This window comes from Pseudoliparis swirei, chromosome 14 (genome assembly GCF_029220125.1).
Source record: "Pseudoliparis swirei isolate HS2019 ecotype Mariana Trench chromosome 14, NWPU_hadal_v1, whole genome shotgun sequence".
NCBI lineage: Eukaryota > Metazoa > Chordata > Actinopteri > Perciformes > Liparidae > Pseudoliparis > Pseudoliparis swirei.
Genome location: NC_079401.1, coordinates 2,315,869 through 2,339,356, shown reverse-complemented (window position 1 = coordinate 2,339,356; position 23,488 = coordinate 2,315,869). Strand labels below are relative to the sequence as shown.

Sequence of the window (23,488 nt, the reverse complement as noted above, 5' to 3'; positions counted from 1 at the left end):
ACAAAAAAAAAGCAAGTCGTGGTGCTGAAAATAAACGACACACTTGGAACACAACAAAAGCAGGCCGACGCCGGCCTCCACACGATCCCTCCCATTCATTTACACCCAATACCCCCCAATAAATAATTCAGCAGCTGGCAGCTGCAGTACGCACACAAGCGCACGCGTGGAAGTGGATCGGTGCCACTGAATGTGACACTGCACACAGTTTTTATTCAGTCATGGCTCCAGGTCCGAGTGCAGTTTTTTAATGACATTTATTGTAAAGATTACAAGAAAAACAGGACACAAACAACTTTTCACCTCAGCGTTTTGTGCCAGAGGTCGAAACAGGGCACGACGTGCAGCCGGACGTATTTCTGGGCCCCCGTCGTGCACTCCAGACACCCGTAAACGGTGTCCCGCCTCTGGGCGCCCATGCCGCAGAGCACGCAGGGCCCCTTGGAGATGTTGTGTTTGAGGAGGTTGACCCTCGTGTGGGAGCTCTCCCTCAGGTAGGCGGTGGACACGTCCGTCATGCTGGCGGCCTTCTCGTAGTAGTCGGTGACCATGTCGTCCACGTACGTGTCGGCGTAGGTGAGCTCCTCGAACGTTTGGTTTTCTGCTCAAAAGAGAGGAAGAAAAAAAACATGCAGTGGGAAGCTTTGGCGTTTTTCATCGTGCGGTCGGAGGGTCTGCACGGTACCGGCTCTGAAGGGGTTTCCGTAGATGATTCCGGAGAGGAAGCGGCGCAGTCGCCCCATGGAGAAGTGGCCGATGTAACCGCCGAGCTGCTCCCGGATCTGCTCCCTCTCAAACCCGCCTTGGGACTCCGGAACGACACAGATATCTGAGAGGGAAGATGTATTCATTCTCTGCTGTATAATCTAATATTTTAGAGGGTTAAAAGCGTTAAATTAAGCCAACACATGAATGCCATCACTAAATAAGTATAATCATTCAGTCTCTAATGTGGTTAATGCAAGCTTTCAAACCACAAAGAGACTTTGAATCTTCAGGGTTCTGATCCAGAGTCAGATTAGGGCACGTGGTCGTATTAAATAGAGGGTTTATTAGAGTCACGAGACATAATGGCACCGCAACTCTTCAGTGAGATAAGAGTGTGTGTCACGAGGAGTTCCCCAGGAGCCGCAATGTCAAGCCCTTTAATTTCTCCCCTTATCCTTTTAAGAGCTCCGTTGGCTTTCATCTCGGCTCTGATAGAGCAAAAACAGTGGCACTGTCAACGTGTGCTTCAGGTCATGGGAGTGTAGTGTGTGTGTGTGTGTGTGTGTGTGTGTGTGTGTGTGTGTGTGTGTGTGTGTGGTACCGAGCCGGCCGTCCAGTCGCACAAACAGCTGGCAGATGCTGAAGGCGATGGTGGTGTGAGCCGGGATGACGATGGCCTTGTCTCGGCCTTTGGGGTTCCTGCCGTCGTCGATCTGAAACTGCAGGAACAGGTCGGGGAACAAAATAAAATCTGCATTTTGGGGCGTAGAAAGTTATTAATGAAGTGATACCCATATCCATTGATTTGTATTCACGCGTTTACCCTCATGGTGGTGCCCCTCATGCCGGCGTGCACAGTCAGGGAGCACTGGCGCGTGGTCCGGATGCTCTCCTCCACCACGCAGAGCACCGTCCGGCCACTCTCCTTGGACTGGCGGACCAGGCAGTGGTCCAGGTCCACCTTTCTGAAAGACAGAGGGAAGGGCGCTAAAATAAATTTTAAAAAATAAAACTTTTCCCACATCGCCCTCCTGTAGGTAGACCCTGTCCTGTAGGTAGACCCTGACCTGTACGTAGACCCTGTCCTGGACGTAGACCCTGTCCTGTAGGTAGACCCTGACCTGGACGTAGACCCTGACCTGGACGTAGACCCTGTCCTGTAGGTAGACCCTGTCCTGTAGGTAGACCCTGTCCTGTGGCGAGTAATCACTTATTCATCCATACAAGGTAAACCTGTGTTCTCATGTTCCCTCAAGGAGGTCAAAGGTCAGGTATCAACTTATAGCCTCGTATCTCTAAAATGCAAAAGCTACATCTCTCCTTTCAAAAAAAGATGAATAATTAATGAAAGCTGAGAAGTCTGCAGTGATCCTATGACGATGATAACGATGATGATGATGATGATGATGAGGATGACCTGGAGTTGAGCTCTCGCAGTAAAGTGGGCACCTCCAGCTCGTGCTTGGTCACGATGCCGAACGAGGCCTTGACGGCCACGGAGTCCGAGCCGCTGATGTTGAAGCCCACGTCGTTGAGCAGGTGGTTCCCCATGCGGCCCGTGAGGGCCACGTCCGATTTGTCCTCGTAGTTGAGGAGCTGGTAAGAAGACACACCTGTTGCAGAGTAAAAGATCAAAGGAAGTCGGGTTTTATGCCTTTTTAATCTTCTATCCCACTATAATTTGACTTTTCACCCCAAGGCAATATGCAAATGTACATTTTATAACATGATGAGCTGGTATGAAGAAGTACGAATCAAGTAAAAAGCAGATTTAACTGGGACAAATATTCCACAACGATCTCTCACTATTAATAAAAGGCGGTCGCGGTTAGTAATAAAAACCTCTCGGCTAACGAGCTAACGTGCTAACTGAGTCACAGACGCCAACATTAGAGTTTATGCACGATGATTTTACAGCGTTAAAAATGAATTTATCCTTTAACACAATCAAAGAATATTGCGTAACTTTATTTTTTAAAATCCCAATATTTCCAAAGATACAACATTTTGGGGCAATGTGAATAAAATGATGCAGAAGACAATATTGATAACAAAAAGTCCCTTTAAATAAGCTTTAATACACAGTAAACATGATCCGGTATTTCATCCGTGGAGCATTTTAAAACCTTTAAAAGTGTTTCTTCCCTTTCTTTACCTGCGGTGATCTCCTTCTCCCCGACCAGGATGTCCTTCAGGGAGAAGGGCGTCGAGGCGTACTTGTTCTTCTTCCAGAAGTGCCTCCTCCTCTTCCTGGTGACCAGGCTGAGGGGCTGGTAGCGGTCGGCCTCGCTCAGGCTCGGGACGGGGATCAACCGCCCGGTGTCCCCCACCTGCTTCACAAAGTTCTTGGTGGCTGCAGCGAACATGTTGGAGGGTTCAGGCCGGGTCCATGTCTGGGGAGCTCCGAGCTGGTACCTGAACCTGTGAGGTGTTCAATAATGCAGGTGTGGTGTGTGTGTAAGGGAATATGGGACACGGTGTGTGTCGGCCTGCAGCTTCCTGTCACATGACCACACGAGGATCTTTCTGTTTTCACCAGCTCAGATAAAAACATAGAATTAAATGATATGTTTTCATGTGTTCTTTAAGGTAAAGGTAAAAGTGTTCATTGTCATTGTAAAAGAACTCAATTAAGTTGCCGCCTCATCAGTCAGTGCAGCAGCAACAGTAAAAACATTAAGACGGGACTTTTCTAATTTAAAACAATATTAATAAAACATAAAACACAGGCATCATTGGCCTCAAAGTGAACAGGTGTCATGTAAATTAATATGTACCCAGGAGAGAAAACTATTTCAGGATTTCTTCTGACATACATTTCTCTAAAAGCCCTAAAAAAACCTATTTTTTGTGACATCTAACGTGTTTTCATTGCAGTTATTTTTGTTCAGTGTGTGTGTGTGCATGTGTGTGTGTGTATCTCTGCTGATGTGGTTACACGGCTGTCTGGTCCATACCTCCAGAAATAGCCCGTATGTTTTTCAGGTTTTTGAAACGCCACATGTAAGAAGCTGAGGTCAGCATTATTTCTCTGCGCGTCCCTCTCCCTGTAATTCCTCTCGATGTCCTGCAGCATCTTGGCAGCTGTACAATAAATCCTCATGTTTGCAGGATGATAGTCACAGATGTGGAAGGAGGTGGAGGTGGACTCCCTACATGACATCTCGAACTGACACTTGAGTGATAAACAGATCTTTCCTTCATTAAAACCTCTGAATGTGCAGAAGCTGAGGTCTCATCCGATTGGAGGAACCTTGCCGTCTGCTTGGCTTTCGGTCCCTCGTGGCCCTCTGGCTTCTTTAATGGGAAACCAGCCTGCTCTCATCTCACTTCCTGCCCCCCCCCCCCCCCCCCCAAAGCAAACAAGTGAAATCCACCTCGGCCCCCCGATGAGACGTGAGACTTCGGGAAAGCCCTCGGCAGCTGGACGCCTCTCGTTAAGAACGCAGTATTCTGCGTACAGGAACAGACACGGTGGTGGTTTTTGTTCCCCTTCCTCCGGAACGTCGGGGGCCGCCGGTCGGCTCGGGCCGAGCGGAACGCTGGAAAACACATCAGGTGAACGCAACGCGCACCTTGTAAACCGCTCAGGCTGCAGAGCAGATTCAGGTGGATAAGAATGTCCAGAACAGATTATTCCCTTCGCTCTGACGCCGGCTGCGTTGCGTGGGATTTTACAAATCTTCATGTTCTCGGGATTAAACCGCGTTGGCCACTAGGGGGCAGCGCAACGAATCGCAAACACAATACAGACACATCCATTGGAACACAAACATACAATAAAAAGTGACTTCTTCTCTGAAATGGTCTCTCTCAGATACTCGTCTATTCACTTCCTTGGTCATCCATCATGTCACATAAGTTGTTGATAAAAAAAGTTAGGCTTAGTGGAGCCACTAAGCCTAACTTTACTCATCCTCAAAAGAAATCCTCAACTAGAAGCTTAAAAGTCTTTTTTTTAAATAGTTTTGGTTTTTCATCATGGACAAATTTCATCCCAGCCTTTAATTAGCTGCATCTTTCAAGGCGACTGGTATGAGCCTCAAGGAAGAGGAGGAGGATAATTCAAGGAAAGAGGATGAGAGAGGAGGAGGAGGAGAGTAGGAGAAGGAGGGAGGAGGCGAGGGGGGTAAAGAGGGAGCCTGTTTCAGTTTGCAGTAATCGCTCATCCAGGAGCTCCACTCAGGGATATTTGGATTTTTCTGGATGCTGTAGCTTCGGGTTGGAGTCTCTCTATCTCTCTCTCTCTCTCTCCGACCGGTCCGGCGTGCAGACATGGGCCCCTCGTTACGCTCAGGGATTACCGTCGGCCTGCTGCTCACCTTGGCTCAGGTGATCGCCGTGAGCTGCCAAGAAGACGCCGAGAAAGGTAAGTGACGGAGGCCCGGACTGTGGAGCCGATTAGTTAATGACAGATTCATGCAAAATAAACGTTATGCTCATGAAAAGTTGCTTAAGGCCGAATACATCATGTTTCCTCTTTTGATTCACGAGCCCTGTGGAAACGTTTACCTCTGTGTCTGTTTTTTGTTTTTATGAATGTTGTCTTCCACATGAGGCTCTTGTTTAAAGCTGTAGGTGGTTTGGGAGGTTTTCCGATCTCGTGCATATTTTTGTGTTTTAAATTGGGCTGCTCTCGCCTCCCAGCAGCCTGGACCACACTGGCCCTGTGGTTTGGGAACTAAAGGTTAAAATCACACCCACCAGCCAGAGAGGCTTAATTAGAAGTGATGACTAAGACCGAAAATCATCTCGTGAAAAGTGTTCACGATCATATCGAAGCTTAAAGGACCGACACAACATCTCCGAATGAAGGTCTCAAAGATGAGGTCTAAAAAAAAATGTCCCACTGAATGTACCCCCCCTCCATCCTCCCCTCCATAGGCTGCAGGACTATTTCGGTGCTGAATGATGGGGTTTTGAGTGCCACGGCTATAATGATGTGGCCTTGCAGATGGGACGGACAAAAGCAGGCCACTAATTTTGGTCGGACATCGGGCCAAAGACACACCCAGAGGGAGAAAGAGAGAGAGAGAGAGGATGCTGGATATGAAATATGCATACACCTTCACTAGGAAGGACTTTACTTAGAGGTGTTTAGTCTGAAGCTGATTCTGTCCCCGTGAACCAGAGCAAAGGTTGAATCTAGAAAGGTGGAAAATCAGTCAAAGCTAAATATGACATCCATTGTTCTAGAAGGAAGAAGTCTTAAAGTTGTTGTGCTTTATTGGAGTTGAAGGTTTGCAACAACTCTTCCAGTCTCCATGGTCTCTCCATGGTCCTTTATGCTAAGCTATGCTAAACTGTTACTTTCACGTCAGTATGTTAGCTTCTAGTTAAACAGAGCGTGTCTTTATGGGCTTGTTGCCCTTTAAGATGAAGCTTTATCTGTCGGTTGATTTTAAGACTCAATATTGGATTTAATCGGCGATTAATTGGGAAATTACAGCAGTAGAATCTGGCTCCACAGCTGTGGTCTAATGAATGTAACGTGTGTGTGTGTGTGTGTGTGACTGAACGTTCCTCCTCAAATCGTCTCAGAAAACGACTCTCCTACATGATGAAAACACGATTTAATGACTTTCTTAGTTCCCTGGCTGGGACAATTAAGATAAAGAAGATGAAAATAGCATATTAATCATCTTGTGGAGTCTTAGCTTGGGAACCACTGGCCCAAGGTGCAGTTTATGTGGGCAGAATATTGTGTAATAATAAACCTGAGTTCAGGAGGTCTGTGCGTCTGCAAACCACACCGCCACAGGGTTCCCACTTTAAAAGAAACCCACAGTTAGTCACCATAATTGCCGTCGTCCTGAACATCTGAGCGTAATCACATTTAAACGCCTATCAAAAGTATAGTTTTTGATTATTGTACTTCTTTTCTGAACACGCTGCACAACTCGGCCTGAAGCGAAGCTCCGGGAGCCGCCGTGCTCGCGCTGCAGCCTGCCAGACGCTCCTCGGGGCCCGGCAGGAGGCCTCCGGGTGTGGCACCTCGGCGCTCGCCCAAATAAAGACGCGACCGCAAGTTGTAGCCGAGCCAAACGTAAAATACAGCCGCGGTGGTTTGACTCTGAAATAACTCCAGCTCCTTGAGGAGCAGCCTCCCTCCTCGCGGGGAGAGGCTCCACCACATAATCAGTACTTAGGACGTCCCGGATTAAAATACACCCTCGGCGCTCGGAGCAGGTGGCCATTTTTGTTCTTCTTTTTTTCTTTCTTAGTTTGGCACTTTTTCCTGATACTTTTCTTTCTTTCTTTTCCTGCGTTGTAAAAGAAATACACTGCAATTAAAAAGAAATAAAAACATTATTTAGATTGATTAAATGGCCTTTACATGGACGGATTAAGAAACCACGGGCCCCTGGGCCTGGACGTGTCAAGGCCCCCCCCCCACCCGCAAAAAAAAAAAAAAAAAAAGTCAACAAAAAAAGTCACATTTTTTTATTTTTTTATATATTTTTTTTTTTTTACATCGCTAACAAAACAGTCCGTATGGAACAACGATACTGGAGCTGAGCAGACAACATAACGCGAATTATATGACCATGACATGAATGACTTAAGCCTAGCATATACTGGCTATGGCGCATCGTGTCATATCATCATATCAATACAAAGTTAATAACAGCTACTTCACGCAGAGGCTCTGGATTAGGGGCCCCCTGAGCTCATGGGCCCCTGGTGCCGGTAGGCTCGTTCGGTAATCCATCCCTCAGTAGGACTATTGGGGCCCTGTTACTGACATGAATGACTTAAGCCTAGCATATACCCGCTACGGCGCATCGTGTCATATCATCATATTCATATCAATACAATGTTAATCACAGCGACGTCACGCGCGGAGGCTCAGGCCCAGGGGCCCCCTGAGCTCATGGGCCCCCTGAGCTCACGGGCCCCCTGAACTCACGGGCCCCTGAGCTCATGGGCCCCCTGAGCTCACGGGCCCCCTGAGCTCATGGGCCCCTGGGCCTGGGCCCGGTAGGCCCGTTGGTTAATCCATCCCTGGGCCTTTAGTGCTGCAACGAACAATTATATTAATTCCTTAAGAAACAACATCACAACAAAGGATCTCTCATCCCCTTTTTAATATTTTAACCCGGTTAAAGTGTCAAACTTTTGTTTTATTGTTCAAGTATTTTTTTCTTCTTGATGTCATTTTAAATGTATAAAACAACTTAATACATCAAAGGACTTTATACACATTTGACTTCTTTACCTCGTGGTGAGATTTAATGAAAGATAATGTGCCAAACTATCATCTTCAGGTGGAGACATTAGGAAGATCACACATTCACACACACACACACACATTCACACACACATTCATAGACACATTCACACATACACACACACATTCACACACATTCACAGACACATTCACACACATTCACAGCCCCGAGGTGTGACTAGACCACAGTCTAGTCACTGGCCGCTGATCGTCGGTGCCTTGCTCAAGTGCAGTCTGTCTGCCATATAATTATTACAGTAATACATAGTTTGGAACTACATTTTAATGCATCATGTCTTTCAGATTCAACCCACTTTTGGCACCATGTGATAATATTTCCCATCATGCAACTCAGTGACATCCTTTGATTCGAGTGGAGCTCACGTGACTATGAAATCCCTCTGATGCGTAGAATCCGTGGAATCTCCCTTTAAGACTGCTGGGTCATAATTATGAGGCGTTCAGGGACATGAATTCATGCCTGTTGCTGGTTTTTATTGCATTGCTTAGTAATGGGTGCCGCCTGCTGGCCAGGAGGGGGACTGCAGTTACATTATCTTGTTATGGTATTGAGATATGTCCTTAAAGATGTGTGTGTTTAATTTTATGTTATTAAATCAAACAATAGCATAAACAATACTATATTTAGGGAGTGGTGGCCTTGTTGGACCACCTTTTCCAACATGCATCCTCTGCTGTGGTGTTATTTAAAAAATGGGGTGTATGAATGGCAACATTTGATTGGTCGGAAGACTAAAACAAGTACAGGTCCATTTGGCATCATATTAGTTCAAAATATGATCTAATTAGCCAGAATAAGTGAAAACACTTGTAGAAAAAGACATTTAGACATTTTAAAGTGTTTTAAATGATGACAGAATGAATAAACAGGTTAGAAATATCTGTTTATCTTTACTTTATACAACTGAACGTCATGTGTTAACACAGGAAGCGCGGCTGTAGATAAACAGTGGGTGTTGTAATGAGCAGGACTACCAGACCAGTAGGTGGCCTACTGGTCTTCTGTGGTCCCAGTGTTACACAAGCGTTCCCCTTTTTGTGTTTATAGTTGTTTTATTTGTTTTTTGAGCAATTACAGAGCCACACGAATCGTGATGGCTTTAAACCTCTGGAGGAGATGTTTGAAAAGAGGAAAGTGACTCTACGCGTCTCAGAGATTTGCCAAATATGTGGAGTAATTATAGTGAAAGATTTGTTCTTGATGTACTGGTGGGTTTTATGCATGTGCCCTATAGTTAAGGGAAATCGCACATGTTTATTTTGCCCCATGAGGAAAGGGCATCACCCACAATATGGATTAAAACAATAAAACGGGTTATGCATATTTAATGTGGGTCTGCGTGATGCATTCATATCCACCTTTACCAATCCATCTTTGTTTATGGATGTGGACATTTTCTGTGGTTTTAAAATAGAAGAGACTTGAATAATCCCTTTGCACTCATCTTTTGGAGAAAAGATATAAATAGCATGCATATCAGCTGAGAAAGAGGAAAGAGGGACCTCTGGATCTGTTGTCCGTTGCTGTTGTCAGTTGTTGTTCATTGCACTCTAAATGCACTTTTGATGACAGTAATTAACAAATTGTTGGTTCTTTACGCCTCTTTGTGAGTTTCTTTCCATTTCATCCATATTGAGTGTTTCTTTCTCGACAAAGATGCATTTTTAAAGCCCGTACGTGCACAGTTTTAAAGTTTTAAAGATACACGTCACCTGTCTAAGATTAGTCGGCTGCACAAGGATTTTTTCTTTTGACAGACAAAAAATAAACTTAAAATCACAAAAATATCTCGTCAGAGAGGCTTTAATAGACATGGCTACTTCTTCCATGGCATTACACTGAGTATGTTGCTGGTGAAAGATGAAAACACCACTCAGACATCATCGACAACATGGGGTCAGTCTTCTCAAGAAATCGAAAGAAAAGCATCAATTGTTGAACTTGACTGTTGAATTTAGGAGGCTAATTCCAAGTCTCTGTGTCATCTGTTGTCGTGAAGACACCTGCACAGAAAATGGAATCGTCTACGCGCACAACGACATGTGGAACCCGGAGCCGTGCCGGATCTGCGCGTGCGTTACGGGGACCGCCATGTGCGAGGACGTGGTTTGCGAGGACCTCGGCGTCTGTGAGGAAACGGTGACCCCCGAGGGCGAGTGTTGCCCCGTGTGCTTGACTGCAGCTCCGTCCTCAGCCCCCGCAGGTAAAGGTATTCACATTCCCGTCGCGTTGTCGTATTCGGCGGGAGCTTCTTTTTAAAAATGTCCGTCCTCCAGATGAGAAGGAGAAGGAAAGCTGCTCGGTGGATGGCGAGGTCCACCGGCACGACGACATCTGGAAGCCGGAGGCGTGTCGCGTGTGCGCGTGCGACAACGGCGTCGCCGTGTGCGACCAGGTGCAGTGTGAGCTGCTGTCCGGCTGCGAGAAGCAGGTCACGCCCGACGGGGAGTGCTGCCCCGTGTGCGAGAGCTTCGCCAGCGCCAGGAGGACGACAGGTGAGACCAGCCGACCAATCAGAATCAACGGTTTAGAGGAATCGGACTTGGGTTTTGGTGCCTAACAATAAACACGGTGCAAAAGATATAATTACTGTGAGAAAATGTACCAATAGAATATGGAATACTGATATGAATACATTAAAATGTGTCTTTAAAGTGTCTGATTTTAGAAATAATGTGAAAGTGCATGACTTTTAGAGGGCGTTAAGACTTGAGAATCATAAAGTTTAATAGAAAAACAGAATCTTTCATGCAAAATTACTAAATGCAGTAGAAATTACATAAATCGTTTAGGCTAGGAAGAGTATACCTGCAGACAACGTTGATGAATATAAATGTAAATAACTTTCTTTTGTATATGTTTTTCCAAAAGAAATGATGAGCTTCAAGGTAAGTTGTGGTTCATTCACAATATTATATATATATATTATCAATATTTAAAAGCAAATATCACCTATATCGTAAGTTTTAAATATTTTTTATTTATAGGGAGAGAAAGGGGAACCAGGCGATATCCCATATGTACGTAATCTCACAATTATGTGTGTACATGCAATTGAATTTTACATATATATATATATATTTCTGCCTCTAATTGAAAGTTAAAATGTTCTTTCTTGTTGCTCTCAGGTGGTGGGATTCCCTGGACCTTCAGGACCCGCGGTGTGTTTTTGATTATTCTCTCTCTGTTGTTTTTGTTTTTAACTTATAATAGAAGATATAATGCAAAAAATCTTTATTAAGAATTGATGACAGAAGGATTGTTTTTGAACGATCTCTTTTCACGGAGCTCGACACTAGAGGGCGCCAGCATGTCTTCATCGTGCTTATGATTGAAAACACGCGCAGGATATTAATATTAAGTCATAACTGCAGTGATGTTGGTCAACCTGCTTTCTAGGAAAGCCAAAGAAATGAAGCTGCATCTGTGCGAAGACTCCCGGGCCGATTGCGCAATGATTTACATAGCTACCAGCGGTCTGCAGACATCATAACTCATGGACACAACATGTATCTCTGATACTTGTGCTTCTGGTGCAGGGTCCTCCAGGAGCTCATGGAAAAACTGGAAAGACAGGCTTCAAAGGCCGAAGGGTCAGTCCGGAAGAACAAGTTAATCTGCTCATGCAAGCTTTTATTATGAAAACATCAGTATTTATTAAATCATCGTCGTTCACCCTGCAGGGATTAACGGGGCCTCAAGGATTCGACGGAGAGCCCGGCGTACCAGGAAACCCCGGACGGCTTGGACCCGCGGGCCACCCCACGCACCCCGGGGTGAGTTCGTCTCTAAGTTTTCACATCGACTTTTTCTTTGACATTTTCTTTTTCTTAACATTTCTCTTTCCTCCCAAAAAGGGCAACCTGGTGGCACAGATAGCCGGCGGCTTCGGGGAGAAGGCCTCCGGTCTGGCTGGGATGGTGACGGGTACCGGCGTGAGTGCTGCGCGGCGCCGGACGAGTCGATGACGATGTTTATACACAGAGATGTAACCCGCGCTGTGTGAAATGTGTTTATTTCAGGGGGAACCAGGACCACGTGGACCTTCAGGGATGCATGGACCACAAGTACGTTTTCTCCTCCAAGCAAAGATGTAATGAACACAAGTGTGAGTCTAGATGTAGGAACACGATCTCCATCCTCTCTGTTTAGGGTCCATCAGGGGCTCAGGGGTATCCAGGGGAGGCCGGGGACCCGGGACCGATGGTAGGAACCTCTCCGCCTCTTCGTATCATATTTTATATTTTTAAAGTATCTAAACTTGTCTCTGAACCTGCAGTACGAGATCTAAATGTAACTGTGCTGAAGAAAAACTGTGTTCCTGAGTCCGTGTGTGTGTTCACAGGGGGAACCGGGTCACCGAGGACAAGACGGGCCTCTTGGGAAAACCGGACCTGATGTGAGTGGAACGTACATTATCAGTCGTTATCCATCAGTTATGATCTTTTATTAATTACTTTGGGTTTTTCCTGCTCAGGGAGAGGCTGGAGCTGCAGGTGGTGCCGGAGAACCAGGATTTCACGGATCTTTGGTAAGTCCCAGTCCTCCATCATGATATATTAAACTTTTTTTATGATCTAAACTTTCTTTGCAAAGAGTGTGTGTTGATTATTTCTTTCAATTCAGGGAGCGAGAGGATTCCCAGGACTTCCTGGTCATCCAGGACTGAAGGGCCACAAGGTGATATCATCAACACCTCTCCTCACTGTGTCCATTAATGTCAGAGACATCTCAGACTTATTACATTATCGTTCATTTTAATCTCTGCAACAGGGAACTGGCGGTATTTCTGGGCCAAAAGGAGAATCTGGAGCGCTCGGAACTAAGGTAGGAAGTCGTGCGCCTTCGATGTGGAAGTCCAGTCAGAGTTGATGTAAACCATTAAAGCAAAAGCTTGGGCAAGCTGAGTTCTTCGGCAGAGCCTACATGTCCCAGGATGCATTACATATGTCATATCGAGCCGGATTTAAATACATCTTTCACCCCTTCCTCGTGTGCTTCAGGGTAAATCTGGTACTCCGGGTGTGATGGGTGCTCCAGGCCCACTGGTAGGTATCACAGCACAGAGCATCTCACACAGCTGGCCGTCACACAGATGCTGAGTCAGAGTTTCTCGTTTCAGGGCTCGGCGGGCATGCAGGGAGAACGAGGCCGACACGGACCCACCGGTCCTCTGGTAAGAGAACACCAAACGTCTGGAGAACTGTGAGGTGGAGCTGGAGGGTTGAAATGGAGCTGGAGGGTCGAGGTGGAGCTGGAGGGTTATGATATGATATATGATATGATATGGGTTTTATTGTCATTGCATAGAGTACAGGTACAGAAGCAACGAAATTGAAAAGAAAGGGGATGGAAGATTACAGCATAACATGAGGGAAGAGAGGCGAGAAAAAAACAACCCCCCGACTATGCCCCTAGGGGTACAGTGTGGGAGCAGGAAAAAAACACCTTAGCACATAAGCACATACATCTTAAACATAAATTGCAACGAGTAGGAAGGGGGGAGGGGAGGTAAGCCAAAGACTGGGTGATCTAAGCCCAGCCATTGGGGGCAGGAGGTGACCAGCACCGACAAGCAGCCAGCCCGGTCCTTCAGCCATTACAGCGCCGATCACAGCCCCGTCCTGTCACACTGGGGGGACGAAGCAGACGAAGGCGTGGGATGGGGGAGGGGGGTAGTGAATGCATTTCAGTGTATGTTAAGTTCGTGTGAGTGTGGCCTGTTATGTCGTCCTCCCCCAGGCCACAACAGACAAAGTTCTCAGTCCGCAAGATGGTCGTTGCCATGGAGATAGCCTTGAAGGGTCCTGGGGAGAAAACAACCACAGGTGTCTGTGGATAGGGGGAAGGGAATGAAAGAGATTCTCGTTTCAGTGATCTTCGGGGGAGTTGTTGTTCCAGTAACGGCCTTGGCCAAGGCCCGTCCTGGTAAGGGAGCCGAAAGCAGATAAGATTGGGATTGTTTGGTCTTCCAGTAGCTGCATTTCAATTTTGCGCAACCACTATTCCTCCATCTTCCTCCCGTTTGCCAATAGGATTTCAAATCGATCCACTTTCATTTGCAGAGCCGTCAGCTTCTCCACGATGTTATCATTCTGGCGGTTTAATGCCACAGTCTGAGTGCCAACAACTCTACCCAACGTCAATCATGTCGGGCAGCCTTAGGGGCTTTTACAGCTGTCACCGTTTCCTTAATTTTCCGATAAGCCAGGGCAGCGCCAAATCCAAACAGCAGAAATCCTGTAATCATAGTTCCGAATAGGTAGATGTCTTCTACGTCCTCCACGGAGAGTGGTGCTAGGCACAAGACCCGCCACTTCCCCCACGCGTCCATCGTGTATCCAGCAACATTCGTCCCAGCAGGACAGGCAGGTTCCCCCGAACCCGAGCTTCTCGTCGAGAAGATGGTGTCAATTGCGTTTAAGGACCAGTTGATTACGTCCATGGTTTTTAGTTCGAAGAGCGATGCGTAGAGAGTCTCTCCAGTATAGAGACAGACAAGACATGACGAGAGAAGCCAAGCAGGGAAGGGAAGGTCATGGGAAGGGGGGGGGAGAGAAAAAATGCGACCGCCTTCGGAGAGAGCCAGAGAGAAAAAGTTGGGTGGAGCTGGAGGGTTGAGGTGGAGCTGCAGGGTTGAGGTGGAGCTGGAGGGTCGAGATGGAGCTGGAGGGTTGAGGTGGAGCTGGAGGGTTGAGATGGAGCTGGAGGGTCGAGGTGGAGCTGGAGGGTTGAGGTGGAGCTGGAGGGTCGAGGTGGAGCTGGAGGGTCGAGGTGGAGCTGGAGGGTCGAGGTGGAGCTGGAGGGTGGAGGTGGAGCTGGAGGGTTGAGTAACTCTCTTTCTCCTTTAGGGGAAACGTGGAGAAAGCGGCCATGTTGGCAAAGCTGGTCCTCTGGTAAGGACTCATATCTAATATTGTTGTTATTTATTCCACAATAAAAGTTTTGACTATTTAACAACATGTCCTTTCACGACAGGGTCCAATAGGAATCGCCGGAGTTGTAGGATTTCCCGGTAACTCAGGAATGAAGGTGAGATACTCTTTCTAGAAGTTTTCAGCTTTCATTTAGTGATACTATTATGCTCCACTGAACATGACGTTGACGCTCTTTAGTGTTAAAACTATAATTAACTCTCAAACTGGACATGTTGGGCCGCAGGGTGAAGCAGGACCGTCCGGGGTCAGAGGGACTCCAGGACAGCAGGGTCCCAGAGGGGACGGGGGCCACGTGGGCCCAGCTGGACTGTCGGGCCTGCAGGTGTGCTACAAAGTCATTGTTGGCGCTTCACATCTAAACCGGCAGAGTGAGCGCACGCCGTTGGTCTGAATTCATATTTTTGAACAGGGCGCTCCAGGACCTGACGGAGCTCCCGGCGGCCGTGGATCAGGAGTGAGTATCCAACACAAAAAACACACATGTGTCTGTAAAAATGTCTTCAACTCAAATCTGCATCCCTCTCCTTCTCCTCAGGGTCTCGCAGGTCTCCAGGGTCCAGCAGGGCTGTTGGGGCAACCCGGCCCCCCCGGCTCCCAGGGGACCACAGGAACCACCGGACCCAAGGGCCAATTGGTACCAGCTCCTGTTGCCTCTGACTGTCTTTGACGAGTCAGACGATGTTCTGACCTCCGGCTTGTCTGATCCTCTGCAGGGAGAAGCCGGACTGTTTGGATTCAAAGGAGATGCTGGGTTCAAGGGAGAGAGAGTAAGCTGAGAAAGAGTCCATTTTGATTGTTATTTTGTTATTTATGAATGAGTCCGATGATCGATTGTCTGATTATTGATTTTGCTGTGTTTAGGGTGACCACGGTATTCCAGGTCCATTGGGCCCGATGGGAGAGGACGGGAAACGTGGACTCCGAGGGGATGCTGGATCCTCCGGTCCTCCAGGAGCTCAAGGGGAGTCGGTCAGTCGACTTCTACTTCCTGTTTATTTACAATCCTTTGAGCAGAGGATCTCTGGGCCTGAGGTGAATCTGCTGTTCTTTTGTTTTCTAGGGAGCTCCAGGAAACAGAGGTTTCCCAGGTGGAGATGGTCTACCCGGACACAAGGCGAGGGCGCTGACCATGCACGTCATTTGATAATGTGTTAGTTCTGATTATTCCAGACCGTGACGTGTGTTTCTGTGCTTCTGAACCAAACAGGGAGCCGTGGGCGAGAGAGGCGTGGCCGGGTCGACCGGCGCCAAAGGTTTATCTGGGGATCTGGGACGTAATGGAGAGTCGGGCCTCACAGGAGCTCGGGTACAGCAGACATATCATTTAATGTATACAAAATAATTAGTATGTGTGCAGACAGGCAGTCAGAGCAACTTCACATCGGGAGAAAAGATTCTTTTTTATTTGCTGACCTCCAATGTTTTAACCATTATTTTTATATATATATATACATTTTTTATATAGATATCATTTTTTATATAAATATATATATTTTTATATATATATTTAATATATATTTTTTTATATATATATTTAATATATTTTTAAAATATATATATTTATATATATATTTATATATATATATTTTATATATATTATTTTATATATATATACTTTTGGGGTTTAACCTTTGACCTCGCTGCAGAAAAAAAGCGTGAAATATAGTAAACATCAGGAATATTCTTCTCCGTCTAGCGTACTGTTCAATATTCACCCAATAAAAACGTCACAGAATGAGACGCAGCTTGTGTGTGATGTCACAGGGTCTGTCGGGACTTCTCGGCGCCCAGGGATCGGAGGGAAAGCAAGGCCCGATGGTACGATAACTCATGCTCACCGACACTTTATGACATAATAATAACTCGGGACCGATGATATTAACGTTTACTTTGGTTCATCCAGGGCTCGGCTGGAGATGACGGCAAACAGGGGCCCGGTGGGTCGGCGGGGGGCCGAGGGTCAGCGGGTCGGATGGGCCTGCCGGGACCGAAAGGCTTCGCTGTCAGTACTTATTGCATATTGTACATATGTTATATCATATATATTATATATGTGTAGTCAGATATCTTCTGCAGCAACAGGTGACGGTGCTCTCTGTGCCTCTTGGTTTTCAGGGTGATGCCGGGAAAATTGGAGAAGCTGGAAGCTCCGGGTCTCCAGGTCAACGGGCAAGTTTCTTTCATATTGATATTTTAAACTCTATTCATGCTTCATAGTAAATCATAAACACATCAGTCATATCCTGATAGAGGCTGTCACTCTTCTAGGGGGTGAATGGAAAAGATGGAGAGGAAGGCGCCGCCGGTCCAACCGGTCCAGCTGTAAGCATCTAACACGTCCGACATCCTCGTCATCATAACTCAACATGATGTTGAGATGATTTATTTTATTTAAATTTTTTTCAGGGTCTTTCAGGGAAGAGGGGAGAGCACGGGCCACAGGGACTGCATGGTTTCCAGGTACACTAAACCTCATACTTATTTAAAAACAATACATTTATTTCAACATATTGAGTATGCGATTCTAAATATTGTTATAAGCATTAAATATTAAAATGTTTGGTGTTTATTAGGGTTTGCCAGGAGTACCAGGACCACCCGGAGAGTCAGGAAAACCAGGTGTTGAGGTAGAGACCCAAAAAAAAGCTTTAAAAAAGAGATTATCGTCAAAAACATTTTTATTTAGAAGCTCTTACGATATTATTTGTTTGTTCCCAGGGTCTTGCTGGAGAAGCCGGTGTTAGCGGGGGAACCGGACTCAGGGTGAGTCCATCGGTCTCATCTCAGAACCACACGTCTTCGAGTTATTTCATACACGAGGGATTGTTGCGTAACTTAATCCGCGGGTTGCTCTCTCAGGGCGAACGAGGACCTCCAGGAGAGAGAGGGGGCATCGGGTCCAACGGGCTGCCGGGATCTAAAGGTAGTCCAGGTGGACCAGGACCAGACGGGTCAAAGGTAGCGTAACCGTAAAGATGCTGACTCGTGCAGAACGCCGCTGCTCGGCGGCCAGCTCTAACGGAGGTGCCTGGTCCATTTCAGGGTGGCATCGGTTCTAAGGGTGCTGCAGGAGAGGGAGGTGGTCCAGGACTTATGGGGATGTCCGGAGAGAGAGGTATATCCGGACCTTCAGGCCCCAAGGGAGATGCAGTAAGTCAAACACTAGAGACACCGTCTCCTCCACCGACTTGACCCCGGTGGAGGAGATGGACCTGAGGCTGGTTTCTTCTACAGGGCTCGTCTGGGGGAGTCGGACTGGAGGGGAACGCCGGCGCTGACGGTGCTCGGGTGAGTCCATGGACCGAAAACAAACCCGCCAGTGGCCGATGATCTGAAACTTGGGTTTCTTACGTGTAATCGTTGTGTTTCATTGCATTAAAAGGGACTTCCTGGTTCTGTGGGACCTGCTGGTTCTAATGGACCCAATGGAGAGAAGGTGAGCAGATGATAATGAGTGTCAGCTATTTAGGACCTTAAATGAGTAATATGACGTATGAAATAAAATCCTTTCATTAACTTGTTCCTTTTACTCAGGGTGAAACGGGCCCGTCCGGACCTGCAGGACGCCGAGGCACCCGAGGAATCGCTGTCAGTACAACTCCAGACTTTACAACTGACATTGAACTGACGAGAAATCTCCTTTGAATGACTTCCGTTTCCTCCTGGTGAAGTGTGTATTTGTGTGTATTTGTGTGTATTCGTGTTAACAGGGTTCTACTGGTTCCACCGGTCCCGCCGGCGCCGTTGGCTTCCCCGGATCCGCTGTAAGTGGCAGGGCACTCGCGTCCCAAATATACAGACGAATAAACCAAGAAAAGGCGTGATTGATTTCCTGCGTCTGTCAAAAGGGTCCCGATGGTCAACCTGGGGTCAAAGGTGACGCAGGTGAGGGCGGACTGAAGGGAGAGGGAGGAGCTCCTGGACCACAGGGGATGGCTGGGAAGTCAGGAGGACAGGTAAACACATCGAACTATAAAACTGGGAAGAAAATGGTCCGACAACATGTCTACATGCTACGCTTGTGTGTGTGTGTGTGTGTGTGTGTGTGTGTGTGTGTGTGTGTGTGTGTGTGTTTCTAGGGCCCTGTTGGTGTGACGGGCCTGAAAGGTGGCAGAGGGACCCTGGGGGCCACGGTGAGCTCGGCTCCATCTTTAGTTTCTTTGTTTTCTAACTCTAGCGTGGTGTATAAACAGTCTTTATGTTATTACCATGAGAGTGCATCTTATTGGGAGTGTGTTCTTCCCACAGGGCTCGACTGGTTTTCCTGGACTGCCCGGAAGAGTCGGACCAGCTGGCTCTAATGTGAGTTTGTTGGTTCTAAAAAGTGGATTCAAAAAGTGACAGTTGCTTTTCCTGGACTCTGGACTGAGGTGTGTGTGTTTCAGGGTGCTGTTGGGCCAGAGGGGCCAATAGGAGCTCCAGGAAAGTCGGGACCTGCCGGGGTCATCGGGGATAACGGATCTCAGGGACGTCAAGGAGAGAGCGGAGCTTCAGGGGCACCGGGCAGCGCCGGAGAGAAGGGAGACTCTGGAGAGGACGGTCCTGGGGTAAGACCGTCACCTTTTGAGCGGCACAGTGCTCTAGCGTACGCAAACACACCCTGAGACGTTCCAATCGCTTCTCTGCTCTTTGTTTTCTCCACCAGGGTCCGGATGGACCTCTGGGACCTGCTGGCGCCGCAGGGCAGCGAGGCATTGTGGGTCAGCCAGGACTCAGAGGGGAGGCGGGCTTACTGGGAATGCCCGGTCCTGCTGTGAGGATTCGCCGTTCTTTGCACAAAGCCACTCCCACTACGTCTTGCGTTGATTGATTCATTAATGGATTGACCCCTCAGGGCCCACCTGGGAAAGCCGGAGCGTCTGGAGTCCAGGGCGGCACGGGGCCCGCCGGTGGAGTCGGTCCATCGGGAGCCAAAGGGCCAAGAGGAGACGCCGGCCCTCGGGTGTGTGGAGTTTCTACCTCACACATGAACCGCTGTACGCCAGTGGAACATAGAGTGAGATGATATAGTAGAACTTGGGCTCTTGAGGACTTTATTGTGTCATTGTCTGTGTTTATTCAGGGTATCGCTGGAGCAGACGGGCCTCCAGGGACGGACGGCCTCATCGGGGCCAGGGTAAGATCTTTAGTGGACCGGATGTTCTGATGCTACCATGCATACGGCGGCATGTTCTGACCGGCGGGTCTTTGCAGGGCGATCGGGGTAATGCTGGTTCAGAGGGTCTGGCTGGTACTTCAGGGTCTGCAGGAAACGAGGGTTCTGTGGGGATGACGGGCGGTCCAGGACAAAGGGGCGAGACAGTGAGTTTCACAAATAACAATATGCTCCATCTGTCAATCACATATCAATAGCTCTGTTGATTGATTGCTTGTTTTGAGTTTAGGGTGCACCAGGATCTTCTGGATCCCAAGGAGCAACTGGAGTACGGGGGAAAGTGGTAAGCATGAGAATGTTTGACCTTGTGGATTCCCCAAAACGCCAACTAAAAACTTTCGGAGTGAAACATTGTTTTCTCATCCTGCGTCTGACTTCAGGGCCCTCAAGGACCACAGGGAGAAAAAGGAGCAGTTGGAGACCAAGGAGATAGGGGACAGAAAGGACACAGAGGGTTCACCGGGCTCGACGGTTTGCCAGGAACAACCGTAAGCAAAGTCTTTAAAACACTTCTCACACTCAACCAGCGGTCAGCTGCTACCGAATATTTCAGACGATGAGATGCCGTTCTTCTTTATTTCAGGGTGCCACAGGCGACGCAGGGGCGACGGGTATCGTTGGACCAGCTGGTCCGAGGGTGAGTGTACAACAGAACCTCGTGAAGCTCCGTCTTACCAAGCGGTGTTGATGACTCACTTTGTATCCTACAGGGTCCTCAAGGAGTGTCCGGTCCTCCAGGAAACGAAGGAAACATCGGTCAGCCAGGACCGATGGGCGCTCCTGGAAGGAGAGGGTCCGGCGGGGACATCGGTGCACAGGTGACACAAGATGGCATCCATCGTTTCATGTGACAAACAATCCGCTTCTGAGACAAGTTCAGTGACTGCAACGACGTGAGGTTGTTAGGAATCAATCTCTCGGCTTCATTGCTGTTGAGAAATCCCGTCAAGGGTTAGTTCCCACCGCGAGAATGGCAAACTCATCTTTATCCTTTTCCTCGTCAGGGTCCACCTGGAGATGCGGGACCGTCTGGCGCTCCAGGCCCCCCCGGCCCTCCCACCGCGGGTATGCAGGACCACTTCGGCGGCGCTTACGATTACGAGGGGATCCGCCACGCCGAGGCGTTCTTAGAGGACGACGTGGCTGCCGAGCCTCCTCATCTTCCGGAGTTCAATCAAGACGAAGCCCTCCCCAATAAGAAGTCGGCCGCCCTGCGCGCGGACACCGGAATCCACGCCACGCTGAAGACCCTCAGCGGACATCTGCAAACCCTCCGCAGTCCGGATGGCAGCCAGCTGAACCCTGGGAAAACCTGCCGGGACATCAAGCAGTGCTACCCCGAGAAGACGAGCGGTGAGGCTGCTGTTTGCCATTATCTATGTTTAGACCAGCACCCCATATGTACTCTGACTCATCAATGTATCCTTTGATTCAGGCGACTACTGGATTGATCCAAATCAAGGAAGCACGAAAGATGCCATCAAGGTCTTCTGCAATATGGACAATGGTGAAACTTGCATCTCCGCCAACCCGGCCAACATTCCCCGCAAAGCCTGGTGGACCAAATCCAGTCCCAAGGCCAACAAACCCATCTGGTTTGAAGCAGACATGAACGGCGGAAACAAAGTAAGAAATCCATCGAAAATATGCATTTCACTCCTTCGGAATCTGTCGTGTCTTTCGTAAAAAGGAATCCGGTAATCACGTCACGCTGTCATCCGATTTCAGTTCCACTACGGAAACGGCGAGGAGCGGTCCAACGTGGTGGCGGTGCAGATAAAGCTGTTGCAGCTTCTGTCCAAGGAGTCGCACCAGAACATCACGTACCACTGCAGGAACAGCGTGGCCTACAAGGACGAGAGGAACGCCAACCTGAAGAAGGCTCTGGTGCTCCGGGGCGCCAACGGCCAGGAGCTGAGAGCCCAGGGGAACGCTCGCCTCCGGTACACCGTCATCGAGGACGGCTGCACGGTGAGTCTCGATTTCACAGACGTGACCCGACGTGACGGGAAGATACTTTTTTTTTGCTGATTCACACGTCTTTCTCGTCCCCCTCAGAAATCAAACGGCGAGTGGGGCTCGACGGTGATCGAGTTCAGGACTCAAACTTCTGCCCGGCTGCCCGTCGTGGATGTGGCCCCCATGGACGTCGGTAAACCGGATCAGGAGTTTGGCCTGGACATCGGCCCTGTGTGCTTCTCATAAGTAAACAAACACAAGATGGACAGAAACGCCCCTTTTTTAGAGAAGCAGCGTCATCACCAGTAAATTAAAGTGTGTGGACTCGTCTTTCCGCGAGCGTGTACAAGTCGATGGAGGTTGGGTTCTTCTACACGTGGCTGCGTTTCCCCAAAAAAAGCTGATGAAGTACGGCGTGATATGCAGCGCGACCGGCAGGACGCTGACGTAATTTATTCACCTTGTCAATAAATGTATCTATGGGGAAAAGCATGTGGAATAGAGAATAAAGTCTGAGGCGCTGACATGAAACCTAAAAAGAGTTGAGATGGATTGTAAAGTTGCATAAACTAGAGGAAAATAAGGCAATAATATAAAAGCTGAAAGAGATGTAGCCTCAGAGCAGATTACATTATTATTATTATAAGCAATCCAACCTTTTTACTTGGCTTTTTTCTCTCTAGTAAATGCACGTCATGGGGCCTGGATATGGCAAGAGTTAAATATAGCAATGACTGTATTTCTTCATTTTAATGCAATAAAAACATTTAAAGTCATGCTTAAACCTAAATTATTAAGTTATGTGCAGGAACAGATTAACTCTTTCAACAGAAAACCTTTGCATCTCCTTTTAAAAACCCCAACTGTAAATGCAACATATGACTGTAAATTGCAAATTGTTTGTTGTTGGAATAAATGTGGAATAAATGTCTTTCTCTGGAATGACCGAAGCCTAAAAAAGAGGAATAAATCACCACCCCACAGATGTGACACTAAACCACCTCACCACGAGAGGGAGACAAAGACTTTCTACACAGTCTTATAATCAGATTTAACCGGACGTCCCAGGTGGAAAGGTTCCTTCACTAGATGGACTTTTAGATGAAACACCAGTGAACCAATAAATCTGTGCACACAAAAAGCAGACGTGGATTTATGCTGCACCCACTCTGCAAGAGTGCTTATTTCTAATATAACGACACAACTGGCTAACTGAAGGCTGCCTGTATGGGTGTATGATCAAAAGAGAGAGAGAGAGAGAAAGGGAGAGGGAGAGAGAAGGCGTCCTTACAGGAAGAAAAGGAGTCAAAGTTCATGCAGCACATGTTTCTGGGTCGACCTCTCTCGGTGAAAGACGTGACACTCTCGCCATTTCCTGCCGCCCGGGCTCTCCACATCTGTCGATGGTGGCGGTCATTTTTAGCCGCGGCTGCTATTTTCATTTTTAAAGCATGGAAAAAAATATTGAGCTGAGC

The 23,488-nt window shown here is 47.8% G+C and overlaps 2 protein-coding genes across 2 annotated transcripts; one reads left to right on the top strand and one right to left on the bottom strand.

The window, feature by feature from the left end:
• Positions 1 to 299: 299 nt before the first annotated feature.
• Positions 300 to 3,074, bottom strand: pjvk (pejvakin). The gene is made up of 6 exons (XM_056431666.1): positions 2,864 to 3,074; positions 2,126 to 2,321; positions 1,532 to 1,673; positions 1,310 to 1,427; positions 686 to 829; positions 300 to 601 (listed from the first exon to the last, which is right to left on the bottom strand). Exons 1-6 carry the CDS (start codon positions 3,072 to 3,074, stop codon positions 300 to 302), a joined length of 1,113 nt encoding a protein of 370 aa, XP_056287641.1.
• Positions 3,075 to 4,918: 1,844 nt separating this feature from the next.
• LOC130204791 (collagen alpha-2(V) chain-like) lies at positions 4,919 to 22,944 on the top strand. Its single transcript, XM_056431757.1, has 55 exons — positions 4,919 to 5,077; positions 9,961 to 10,164; positions 10,238 to 10,456; positions 10,833 to 10,849; positions 10,949 to 10,981; positions 11,090 to 11,122; positions 11,501 to 11,554; positions 11,645 to 11,737; positions 11,819 to 11,896; positions 11,984 to 12,028; positions 12,114 to 12,167; positions 12,307 to 12,360; positions 12,439 to 12,492; positions 12,588 to 12,641; positions 12,735 to 12,788; positions 12,965 to 13,009; positions 13,084 to 13,137; positions 14,813 to 14,857; positions 14,940 to 14,993; positions 15,123 to 15,221; positions 15,309 to 15,353; positions 15,435 to 15,533; positions 15,613 to 15,666; positions 15,761 to 15,868; positions 15,960 to 16,013; positions 16,107 to 16,205; positions 16,664 to 16,717; positions 16,803 to 16,901; positions 17,015 to 17,068; positions 17,168 to 17,221; positions 17,306 to 17,359; positions 17,473 to 17,526; positions 17,618 to 17,662; positions 17,759 to 17,857; positions 17,942 to 18,049; positions 18,134 to 18,187; positions 18,282 to 18,335; positions 18,434 to 18,487; positions 18,610 to 18,663; positions 18,748 to 18,855; positions 18,979 to 19,032; positions 19,148 to 19,201; positions 19,285 to 19,446; positions 19,545 to 19,652; positions 19,734 to 19,841; positions 19,962 to 20,015; positions 20,093 to 20,200; positions 20,284 to 20,337; positions 20,435 to 20,542; positions 20,638 to 20,691; positions 20,765 to 20,872; positions 21,059 to 21,407; positions 21,490 to 21,680; positions 21,783 to 22,025; positions 22,113 to 22,944. Exons 1-55 carry the CDS (start codon positions 4,984 to 4,986, stop codon positions 22,257 to 22,259), a joined length of 4,743 nt encoding a protein of 1,580 aa, XP_056287732.1. The 5' UTR covers positions 4,919 to 4,983; the 3' UTR covers positions 22,260 to 22,944.
• The last annotated feature ends 544 nt before the right edge of the window (positions 22,945 to 23,488 follow it).

What these genes read in the sequence shown, in the direction of transcription:
- pjvk (XM_056431666.1), bottom strand. Translation starts at nt 3,074, where the DNA reads ATGTTCGCTGCAGCCACCAAGAACTTTGTGAAGCAGGTGGGGGACACC. An exon ending in CTGCGAGAGCTCAACTCCAG is followed by an intron (nt 1,674 to 2,125) that starts GTCATCCTCATC and finishes TCTGTCTTTCAG; the next exon opens with AAAGGTGGACCTGGACCACT. An exon ending in CGGAAACCCCTTCAGAGCCG is followed by an intron (nt 602 to 685) that starts GTACCGTGCAGA and finishes TCTTTTGAGCAG; the next exon opens with AAAACCAAACGTTCGAGGAG.
- LOC130204791 (XM_056431757.1), top strand. Translation starts at nt 4,984, where the DNA reads ATGGGCCCCTCGTTACGCTCAGGGATTACCGTCGGCCTGCTGCTCACC. An exon ending in CTGGGTTCAAGGGAGAGAGA is followed by an intron (nt 15,667 to 15,760) that starts GTAAGCTGAGAA and finishes TGCTGTGTTTAG; the next exon opens with GGTGACCACGGTATTCCAGG. An exon ending in CCGGGTCTCCAGGTCAACGG is followed by an intron (nt 17,069 to 17,167) that starts GCAAGTTTCTTT and finishes TCACTCTTCTAG; the next exon opens with GGGGTGAATGGAAAAGATGG.